Below are 12,342 nucleotides of genomic sequence, written 5' to 3' on the forward strand. Positions count from 1 at the left end.
AATCTAAGTGGTTTTGTTTGCCCTGTATGTATTCCCCCCCGAACAATTTTAACCCGAAGTGTATTCGCCCCAACTGTGTAAAAATCGGCTCGCGAAGAAAGATCTGTTTAATCTAAATGTTTTAGCTATGAAACTAAACTCAAAAAAATAATCGACATGTCAAAATATAGGTTATGATAAAGTTTTAAACCATAGAAGATATAATGATTTACAACCTCAAAGACAAAAATCCAGATAAGAATAGTGTATTGTAGGGTATGGCAATGCCATTGTCGATATGAGAGAGAGAGAGAGAGAGAGAGAGAGAGAGAGAGAGAGAGAGAGAGAGAGAGAGAGAGAGAGAGACAGACAGACAGACAGACGGACGGACGGACGGACGGACAGACAGACAGACAGACACAGAGAGAGTTTTGTAGTGTCAAATTCAGTTTGATTTAGAATTTGAAATTAATTTGATTTGTTACAAGCATATATAGACAATAATTAAGCCTCTAAAACGAGAAAAGAGAGTAGGTAGCTAGGGTAGGGCAGACCAACTAGCAAGCTTTAATTTTAACGGTGTTAGCGCACCTGTGATTTACATCGATTCTCTCTCTCTCTCTCTCTCTCTCTCTCTCTCTCTCTCTCTCTCTCTCTCTCTCTCTCTCTCTCTCTCTCTCTCTCTCTCTCTCTCATCACCTAGCATTTCCTTTTCCTTGAGGGGGCTTGGGGTATTTGTGATGTCTTACATTAGCTAGCAAAAATGATAAAAAAAAAACATGAAATTTTCTTTAAATTGTGTGCGGATGTTGTACGCCAATAATCTGTTTTCAGTATATACATTTCGAGAGGGGGGGGGGGGGGGGGGCGGCTATATAGTCCTAATTAATTTGTCAGTTATTCGGTCCCCACTTTGTTTTCTCTTCGTTTTCCAGGTTTTTTTTTATTTGGCTCGGCAAATTAATATAAAACTTTCTGTGTAGCTCCATAACGATGCACTGTAGATAAATTATGAGTAGTTTTACATTTGATAAACAGGTACATATCCGTACTTGATTTTTAATTTGACTCTTATAATCGGATTTAATATTCCAATTATTATAGGGTAGGAAAGAGTAGACGGGACTTTTTTGCGCATATTCTACTGTACCATTCATTCAACACAGGTATTAGCACTCATCGAGTTCGACTTGCTTTCCTTTTCTTTCATCCACTGGATTTAAAGCTATTAATTTTTGAAAATATTTTGAATTTATGGCCTGATTATATATAAATTAGAGCTGCGCTGGTGCATATATTTACCCAAATGGACCAAAATATAACCAAATGAATCTAAAAGTTTTGACAAAAATAGTTTTAAACGTACGACTCTTTTTTTCAATTCTAATCGGGTACTAGTATGTCCTTTAGAAAAATCTTGAACCACACACATTTTAGCAAATAAAACGACAATTGTTTCATTTTTTTATGGGGAGGGAGGTGGTGCCGGTAAAGGACATGTATTGCTTGTGGCAGTTGTGCTATACTCTCATTTGTTATAATAGGTAATACTACATATTGATATAAAATGAAAGTTTCCAATTACACTGTACATAGCTTCTATCACGCATTTTGACCCGTGCGATAGTTTAAAACAATTTTCAAAGCATTTAATGTAATTCAACCGATCATTTTTGAAATTTAATTTTCTGGATCCCCGCCTGATACGTCCGCCTTCTTGTATATTAGAATTACATGTACGTTGACCATATGTACACATTAACTTAATCGGCTATGCTATGGGACGATAACATTTTTTATCAATGTTTTTGCAGGATATGTAACAAATAACAGCCTATTTGTGGGTTTTTGCACTGATTATTTGAGATAATTTGCCGCCATCTTTTATGCATTCCACACACCACTCACAGTTTCTTTATTTGGTGTTCTGTGTGTATTGCGACAAATTGGTAAATTTGCACCACTCACCCCTTGTAGCTTCATCCTGATTACATTTTATCTGGCTAAGTGTAATGTAGTAGTATATTAAATACACACATCTTTGTTTGCAGTGCTTATTTACATCTTTAGAGATTTACTTACAAAAAAAGTAAACATTCGTAAGACTTATATGTAATTATTGTCAATTTTGGTGCGGTGGGGGGTAGGGGGGTAGGGGGGTAGGAAACTACAGAGAATCTTAACTTGGCCGTGAAACATATGCTTTTATTCTTTCTTGTTGATATATCAATGAATGAATTATAACAAAATATATGTACAACAATTAATTTTGAAATATTCATGCACAATCAAATAAAGGGTTTTACTGTTCTCTGCACAAGAAATCGGCAATGTGAACAAATTGGCACCCTATCATCCCTACCTTTAATTGTAGAGAGTAGGTATCCTTCTATATTGAAAACAATTCCAAAAGTAAGACTCAAAATAAGTTGTTTACTGAGGAAAAGGAAAAAAAATGTATTTATTAATAATTCCGTATGATGTGATAATATCTCAATGATTTGTTTATAATCATAGTACTAGTGTATCACTGTATGCATATATAAAAACGATAAGTAATGCTTATATTCATTAGTGAAACAGGACAGATTATTTATATTTAGATTATTTAGATACATGTACTAATCTTCATGCGGGGATCTAAAAAGAAGGGGGTTAAGGGATCTGGACCCCCTCCTCGGGAAAATTGGAGCTTATTAAATTTACATAGTAAAATTTTTTAAAATTGGCCTAGGACCCCCTACAGAATAAATTAGCTACGCTTATGAAGTTCTCTACCATAACCGCATTTTTACACAAAAGAGGTGAATAAACCCGGGTTTTAAACTATTACTGGTGGTGAAATACCTTAGGGTTCAAACGCATCAGGTGGAAATGCACCAGGGCAAACAAAATCACTTAGATCCGCGAAGCACACTGCATTATTACTAGTCTACTTAGATATTCTGTGTAAAAGTAAATACAAATAATTATTTAGTTAGGTAGGGAGAAGTGAACATAGCATTTATTTGTATATAAGAGCATGTACGTATGATATTTATTTAGAACAGTTTGATGTCGCTAGGATACATATTTTCAGATCCTTGATTTGATTGGTTAATTTAGATATTGAATCTCGAAATTCGAATCTCGAATCTCGTATTTCGAATCTCGTATTTCGAATCTCGAATCTCGAATGATCCTTCTCGGCTTTCGTACCTGTGTCTATTTAGACACATTGACGTTATATTTTTATAGAAAAATATAAATGTCAATTAAAAACAATCCGTTTATATTTTGACATACATCTCTATACCTGTTACATGTTCATTTTATGGGTAGTTTTTAGTTCTATAAGTATAAAGTAAAGTATATCCTTTTTAGAAGTGGGATAGGGTAAAAAAGTGATTGTCTTAGATTTTAAAAGTTTACATCATATTTCAATGAACATATATCTGCAATGTACCTCCGTAGATACAGACAAATCTATCTTGAGGTTTTTGAGGCCCATTTTCAATTTAAAATTTGAATTTAAAAATTGCCTTCTCCCATACAAGATTTATCAAGTTTTAGGCATGTTTTGTTTTATTCCTGGCCATAGCAACTTTAAAATGTATGGCATTGTGGTTTATCAAAATAATTTCTTTCATCTGTTTATTTATTTTTTTTTATCTTGCATATGTTTGTTGAAGTAAGTCGTTGTGTCTGTGGTTTAACTCTGCCATTGCGCATGCACTCACGCGTACTTCAATTGCTTTTATTGTATAATCGGACAGCCATGTCTTTTTCCTACCTTTCTTTGCTTAGCTCCTCCTTTCTTATATATTTTGACGTATATGTACTTTACTCTTTCTCATTTATTTAACATTGAGGCACCACTAATGGTTGCTAAGGGTTTTAAACAATGTTAAGTTGTTTAACAAATATCATATCATGATATATCATAGGACTAATTGACACAGAATTTTTATGATAATTAAATGAAAAAATGTCATACAATTTTCTGCTTTTCTAATCCACATGATCATCTTCCGACTTTACCCGTTTCTCCTTCTTTACTGACAATGATTTCCTCCGAAACCTATCCATCACTGCGCTGAAGGTCATGAGACTGAAGGTACCTTGTTGAAATCTAGTGCGTACATTAATGACGTCGAAAGTGCTAAGCTTTGGATGACTTGGGACTTTGTGTTGTAAGAAGGCACCCCTGTATCGTATTTTCTATCTTTAATCTGATAGAAATCCACGGTAAAATAATATTCTCTAGAAATGTGTACTTTTTATTTTGTCGAATGCACTCGAAGTCAACAAAATTGATGTGTAGTTGAGATGCCATTATGTAGATGAAGGAATGCCTACATCAAAATTCGCTTGTTCGTCCCTGTACGCATCTATCAAAGGCAAATTTTGAGGTGATTTTCTTTAAGAGTGAAGAAGCTAGGTACAAAACATGATAAATTATCCCATTCTTATCAATTTCTTTTTAGGTTTCCCTGATCTCGTTTAACATCTCTTTCATTAATTATGTTTGCTGTTGCTTCTAGTTTAAGAACATTTGTAGAAATGGACCCGAGCCTAGAGATTTGCCATTCTCAATTTTCTTAATTGTATAATGACATTTTCTATGGTGACACGAATGACAAAATGTCCGTCTTAGAGTAAGATCTAAGGACTCTTTGATATCATCATAGACATTATGTCTATGATATCATTTATATTCAGCTCATTGCAGAAATGTTCTTCCTAACACTGAATTGATGTTAAAGCTTTGCGTTACGCTATGCCCATCTTTATCCTGCATCAGGTTTTCCATTATATTGCCATTATATTGCCTATTGTCATGCATGATTTATGCATGTGTTGTTTCATGATCATATGGCAGCTTGATTTTCATCTGTTCTTGTTTTGTTTTTATTTTTTATTTTATTTAATTTTTTTCGTTTTTTTCAATTTTTCACACTGCTGTTTACGTCTTTGTGTCAGCGTTCTAGTAAGGTTTGCTTTTGAAGTCATACGTACTAACTTTATTCTTCAATTGCTATAATTGCTAATTGCCAATAATTGGACAGCCAAATCTTATACTTTCCTTGGTTGAGCTCTTCCTGCCTCACGAAACGGACTGCAATGATTCTTTAAATTTTAAAACTTATGCTCTCCTCTTTTGAAATTGCAATCATACCTCCATTGCAATATATACAGAAACTTGAATTAACTCAAAAGATCAGTTTAGATCACAAATTATTTTATACTATATTATTTTTTTACGTAACTGAAACGTTTGTAAACTAGTCATTTTGACCAAGGTTTAGGGTTGTGATTTCTATTTCTGTATCAAATTTTATTCGTCTATTTTAAATGATAAGTAATGAATAGTTTGGATTAAGATTTAGGTAACTCGTGATTTTTTCTTGTTTGACAGCCTCAATATATTATGAATGAAACATGTCATTTTGTAGAATTTTTCTTACAGCGAATGAGCTCTGATGCACCATAAGTCTAAATTTAAACTTTGGGAATACCCATCAGCTATAAATATACACAATGTTTTTTTTTAATTTAAGCATTGCTGCGATATTTGAAAATACCACACAGAGCAGAACAGAAGTAAGTTTCATATATTGTGATTTTATCAAATTGTATGCACTTGTTTAAGTTTTCTAACCATTAGTACTACAGTGGGGTGTAACCCCATCGTCCCTAATACTCCTACGTTTAATTCACTACTCGTGAATTGATCAATCAGACCAGGGGGGGGGGGGGGGGGGGGCTCAGATATTATTAATCATAACATTTTAATATTTTTCAGTTTGATTTAAAAAGTTTATTGTGTTAATGGTATAATTTTATAAGAATATTAAAAATATTTCGCCCATAGATTCCTTCATAATCTCAAGAAAAAATGAAAGTAGATTTAAAAAGGTAGGGCCTTCTCAGAATTGCGCCATGTTCAGCTACTTTCTGTTTTATTACAGTATTAAAGTAGATGGCGGAAAATTCTGATTCCCTAAAGGCTCCGAAGAGCTCCTTTAAACAAGTACATGAAATAGCACAGAAACTTCATAAAGAGGTAAGTTACTTGTTCTGTAAACAATGTTTACAGTATAAATGAATGGAAGCAGATCCAATAACGCAACAAAAAATGGGCTCAATATATTGCAGTATTATTTTGAGAAATTACTATAGAGATTTCATCAAAATATTTACAAAAAATGTTGTAACAACAAAATTTATTCTATTTTGATACTGAGCGGTTGGTGTGAAAGATTAAAATGTTTAATATATAAAAAAACACTAACGAATAAGTGGCCCTGAATATTTATTGTAGGATACTGAAATTCTTAAACAAATGCACATCTGCAAATAAAATAGTATCGGCATGTTTTATATAATTGAAATTGTATTTTCTATGAATGCATACATTTTCTTTATTCACTTTACAAAAGTTTGAGTAAATTGTTTTGGGATATACATCTGAATAGTTCAACATTGTCTTAAAAAAAGAAACCATGTCTCGATAATGAGGTATAATAAAAAGTAAAGTGTATTGAATACCAATGCAACAATATCCCTTAATCAGAAAAGTATCACAATGTCAGTTAATACATTAAAGTAACAATTTAAAATCACTGCTGTTGTAATATAGTCTTCAACATTTTTTTTCTGTGCATTGAAATAATATTTTTAATACGGAAACATGTACTTCAAATTTAACTTCAATATGCAAACATATCTACTTGTATTTTATGAATAGCATGCACTTCTCGAAATTTTATTAATATTTTTAATTGAACCGCACTTAGATTCTTCCCTGATGACAAAAATCAAGTAAATAGTTAAAAAGGTAAAACAAAAAAGTTTCCAACAGACAAATTATCAAACGGATGTAAATACACCACATAATAACAACAACAGATTGTGACAGATAAAAATCTTAACAATATTTACAGACATTGATAATACATATATTTACATAATAGCACAATTTTGTTAATTTAAAAGTGCTGCAGTTGTTTGAAAAATTGTTAGAAATAAGAAATGAAAACCAGCGGAAAAAAATTAACATAAAACGACTCTTGTAACCAAAAAAAAAAAACGCTTATGAAAGATTGACAAAGCATACAAAATACGCATACACTGATGAAGAAAAAAGCTGGGATATATGAAGGAATTCTGATTAATATTTACCCGAGTAAACAAAAAAGAAAAAGTTAATATGAAAGAAAATAAAATAAAAATAAAACTACGATATTTCAGAAGTAAAAGTTGCAAATCTTCATTTGTACAGGTCAAAGTAGATTATGAAATTCACACAGAGGGATTTCTGGCCACTCTTCATCTTGGAGATGACACATTCACAGGAACTGGAAGTAACAAAACAACTGCAAAAGACAATGCTTCGGAAGAGGCGTTAGAAATTTTGAGTTTAAAATCAACTCCGACTCCGGAGAAGAAAGGGACAGAAAAAACAGCGGTTACAGAACTAAACGAGCTTTGTCAAAGACTTAAACAAGTATGTCCTTTTAGAAAAGAGACATATAAAAGTAAAACATCTTTAAGCTCAAATTTTAAACGGATAGAGTTCAGATGCAGAAAGCTAAATATAAACGGTAAAACTCTTTTAAGACTTTACTTCGACAGTCACATTTTATATATCAACGTCACTTGATGTTTGAATATGAAAGACACTTATGAAAGCTTGTCAGCATACTATTTCTTATAGACACAGCACCGAGAGAATAATGTGATACCATGTTTCTGAAATTTATACCTGTAACAGAAAGATATGCATAAATTTTATGCAGCCAAAGCTACGTGTAAGATATGATGAGGCAGTATCGGTAGGGGACGAATTTGTGTGCAAACTTGTCATCATCCACGGGAAAGAGGAAGGAGGAGAGGGTGAGGAGAAACATGAAGGAAAGGGGAGGTCCAAGAAGGACGCAAAACATAACGCGGCCTCCGTTGCGTTACAGAAAAGTGACATCTTACAGTCGTTCAAGGACGGTACAATGCTGTTTATTTAATGATAACATTATATATATATATATATATATATATATATATATATATATATATATATATATATATATATATATATATATAATTTTAAGATATACAATACTTTCATAATTTACCATACTTCAAACAGGTTTTTTTCTTTAAAAAATATCAGCTTTCTCGAAAAGTCTAGCTATGTAACAACATGACGTATCTCAAGATTTAGGTCAAATGTGACATAACCATATCTTTTATAATTCGAAAAAGCAACCATTCGAATTCAACTAAATTTATAGCTACATCCTAGTGAATGTAAGCTCTTAAAGGTATCACACCGGTAATTGTATTCACTATTTAGCACTATAGAGGGAAAAATGCACTCAAGGAAAAAAAATAATACTGAAGTATATATGAAACTAGAATTGATTCGGTCAATTACCGGTGTGATACCTTAAGTTATAGGACAGCAATAACAAAACACAACAAAGGACAAACAGATCGTAGTCAGTTTTTGAGAAATAGAATGTGCCACTGGAATTGATGTACCATTTACATCCTTGCGTTTAGAAGCAAGCACAAATTTTGAACTAATAGTTTTATTATTTTTTCAAATATCTAACATAATACAAATATAAGAAGCAGTTGTCGTTTCGCCTTTTATGACTTGTTTTTGTGAGACAGTTTTTTCGCTTGTTCTAGATTCTTGTACTCCTACGACGGGTAGAAGCTACGAGTGCAGACAAACACAAACTGGATATGCGCTGATCGTGTATTTCACTAAAGACAGAGCCTGTATGTATAACTTTCAAATACACGGATCTTATTATAGGCGTGATAGGCCGTTTTTCAGTATATGTTAACTACTGTAGTCAACTTGCAGCTAGGAGAACACTAATATAGTCGTTACTTTCCGCGTTTTTAGTTCTAAAAACAACACTTCGCTGAGTGAATGACATTACATGTTTATATTAAATAAAACAAGTTTTATCGCATTTTAGGGGCGGATCAAGACATAAATAATATTATAGGGTTTATGGAAAACACGCTAAAGTTCCGTTGCATAGTCGTAAAAGACCCTAAAGAAAAAGAACTGATGCAAGTACTTAAAGAGACGGCCACTCACCTGAACGACAATGCTAGAGACTACTACTGTTTTACATTCTTTATTATGGGTCATGGGAACCAGGTATGCAATATAACAATTAAAAGATATATCATAAAAATATATTAATTATTAAAATATAAAAAAATGATTACAACTTAACAAGCGGGACATAAATATGTATATATAAAAAAAATCGAAGGATGCATTTTGTTTTCATTTACATTGAATCTGGCTAATGGTACAGCTTTAACTGTTTTTTATCATGAAACATAGAACACAGTTTTATCAACAAAGATTTTTGTTCAGCTGAAATGAATTCAGCTATTTGTTTTGTCTTGCTTTATTCAGTTTGGGATCAATACAGTCGACAATGGCAAAAAGAGAACAATAAGTGTAGATGACATTTTAGAAAACTTCAAAAATAACAAAATTCCTGCTTTCACAGGTAAGATTGAAACCAACATACTAAAAGAGATCAATTCTTCTGCTATCAAATTAACAATAATATTCATATAGTGTCTACATTGTGCTATTTACTACAATTAATTTGTAAAAACTTAAAGATTGAAATTATTAAATAACAATAGATATCTGTATACTTAATCAGTTTTTCTTGGTAGGCAAACCAAAGGCATTTTTTATTCAAAGTTGTCGAGGTGAAGCTTACCAAGATACGATGGTTCAACCAGACAATGACGAAGAAGAGGAGGATGCAGAGAAGTTCCGAGTACCAACAGACGGAGACATCTTTATTGCCTATTCCACTACGGAAGGTAAACATGACCAATTCAGAATATATATCAGTTACCCAATTAGTATATGATTTCCAACAGGTACATACAATTTCAAATCCCAAAATATTCCTAAATGTACAAAATACAAAATACTAGGTATAAACAGAAGACACGCCTACTATCAAAACATAGTCTTGTATGTACAAATTTACAAACATTAAAATATAAATTTGAAATGGTAAATTTAAATAATACATTAATACTAATGATAAAATATACTAGTTTTACATTCACAGTACATCTTATGACACATACTAGTTTCATGAATTTTAAACAATAATTCTTTTTTCCTTAGGGTACAGATCATATCGTCATAAAGCTGTAGGCTCAATATTCATCTACAGCTGTGTAAATATATTTGAGAAAAATTACCCTACCACTCACTTAGAGGAAATGATGATAGACGTTAAAGCCGACATTGCACTCGGTCCAAGATGGCGACGAACTAAGGACAAAAAAGAGATTGCTCAGATGCCGTGCTCTTGGAGTACATTGACAAAACGATTTTATTTTATAGTTGCTACGTTGTAATAGAACATAATTGATAATCTATCGCAGTACGTATGATGAATGTATCTCTTTCTTTTATTTTATCTGTTTTGCTTAAGTTGCTCTTTTAATCACTATACACAATAATTAAACTCTTTAGATTTTTCTTATTAAATCTTATTTTGTCGTGAAAATGAAAATAAATAAATAAGTATCTTAAGTAATGTCAATGTGTTTGCATGTAAAATGCAATATACCGGTATATCCTTCTTGAAAATTGAGTTGTAAGTTATACTGAAACAAATATGAATCATGAAAGTATAAAAAATAAAAGCATGAAATGTCCAAACTTGTGTACTTAGTTTTATATGTACACGACTGATTTTACAACACTTTGAATAAATGAAATAAAGAACACAATAAACTGTAGCTTTCCGTGGATATGTCAATTTTCGAAATCAAAAGGCATCTGACATATGTTGCCTTCCTTACTTTCTAAATGGTCATATATAGTGCCTTAAAGTTTTGATTTGTTTTTCCCACCCACATTGTAACTATAGCTGGAATATGTAGACTAGCCTACATGTACATCAGTGCATAGTCGTAGGTATCGTTTTCATGTCTTGTACGATCCGTCGTTATAAGATGATCATATTGATCTTCCATCCTTCCAAAGTCATCCTATCTATCACTGCGCTGAAGGTCATGAGACTGAAGGTACCTGGTTAAAATCTAGTGCGTACATCAATAACGTCGAAAATTCTAAGCTTTGGATGACTTGGGACTTTGTGTTGTAAGAAGGCACCCCTGTATCGTATTTTCTATCTTTAATCTGATAGAAATCCATGGTAAAATAATATTCTCTAGAAATGTGTTCTTTTTATTTTGTCGAATGCACTCGAAGTCAACAAAATTGATGTGTAGTTGAGATGCCATTCTGTAGATGACTTGAGCCGTGGTATGGCTATTTGATATTTGCAGGAATGCTTACATCAAAATTCGCTTGTTCGTCCCTGTACGCATCTATCAAAGGCAAATTTTTAGGTGATTTTCTTTAAGAGTAAAGGATTAAGCTAGGTACATTTTTTGAAACATGATAAATTATCCCATTCTTATCAATTTCTTTTTAGGTTTCCCTGATCTCGTTTAACATCTCTTTCATTAATTATGTTTGCTGTTGCTTCTAGTTTAAGAACATTTGTAGAAATGGACCCGAGCCTAGAGATTTGCCATTCTCAATTTTCTTAATTGTATAATGACATTTTCTATGGTGACACGAATGACAAAATGTCCGTCTTACAGTAAGATCTAAAAACTCTTTGTTATCATCATAGACATTATGTCTATGATATCATTTATATTCAGCTCATTGCAGAAATGTTCTCCCTAACACTGAATTGATGTTAAAGCTTTGCGTTACGATATATCCATCTTTATCCTGCATCAAGTTTTCAATTATATTGCTATTGTCATGATTTATGCATTTTTGTTTCATGATCATATGGCATCTTCTACTTATGTGCATTGTGGTTAATTTTCATCTGTTCTTGTTTTATTTTATTTAATTTTTTTCAATTTTCATACTGCTGTTTACGTCTTTGTGTCAGTGTTCTAGTAAGGTTTGCTTTTGAAGTCATACGTACTAACTTTATTCTTCAGTTGCTATAATTGCTAATTGCCAATAATTGGACAGCCAAATCTTATACTTTCCTTGATTGAGCTCTTCCTGCCTCACGAAACGGACTGCAATGATTCTTTAAATTTTAAAACTTATGCTCTCCTCTTTTGAAATTGCAATCATACCTCCATTGCAATATATACAGAAAATGGAATTAACTCAAAAGATCAGTTTAGATCACAAATTATTTTATACTACATTATTTTTACGTAACTGAAACGTTTGTAAACTAGTCATTTTGACCAAGGTTTAGGGTTGTGATTTCTATTTCTGTATCAAATTTTATTCGTCTATTTTAAATGATAAGTAATACTGAGTAA

General features: G+C 32.2%; 1 protein-coding gene across 1 annotated transcript; it reads left to right on the top strand.

Annotated features, from left to right (window-relative positions):
- The first annotated feature begins 5,425 nt into the window (after positions 1–5,425).
- On the top strand, positions 5,426–10,693 carry LOC128161702 (caspase-14-like). The gene is made up of 9 exons (XM_052825068.1): positions 5,426–5,562; positions 5,931–6,025; positions 7,244–7,468; positions 7,761–7,962; positions 8,656–8,748; positions 8,955–9,142; positions 9,410–9,506; positions 9,682–9,834; positions 10,151–10,693. The coding sequence occupies exons 2-9, from the start codon at positions 5,942–5,944 to the stop codon at positions 10,384–10,386; spliced, it is 1,278 nt and encodes a 425-aa protein (XP_052681028.1). The 5' UTR covers positions 5,426–5,562; positions 5,931–5,941; the 3' UTR covers positions 10,387–10,693.
- Positions 10,694–12,342: the final 1,649 nt, after the last annotated feature.

The sequence above is a fragment of the Crassostrea angulata genome, chromosome 8, assembly GCF_025612915.1.
Source record: "Crassostrea angulata isolate pt1a10 chromosome 8, ASM2561291v2, whole genome shotgun sequence".
NCBI classification, from domain to species: Eukaryota; Metazoa; Mollusca; class Bivalvia; order Ostreida; family Ostreidae; genus Magallana; species Magallana angulata.

Excerpts from the sequence above, each read along its gene's own strand:
- LOC128161702 (XM_052825068.1), top strand. The coding sequence starts at position 5,942 with ATGGCGGAAAATTCTGATTCCCTAAAGGCTCCGAAGAGCTCCTTTAAA. Across the intron at positions 8,749-8,954 it reads TTTCACTAAAGACAGAGCCT|GGGCGGATCAAGACATAAAT; the intron begins GTATGTATAACT and ends ATCGCATTTTAG. Across the intron at positions 9,507-9,681 it reads CAAAATTCCTGCTTTCACAG|GCAAACCAAAGGCATTTTTT; the intron begins GTAAGATTGAAA and ends TTTTCTTGGTAG.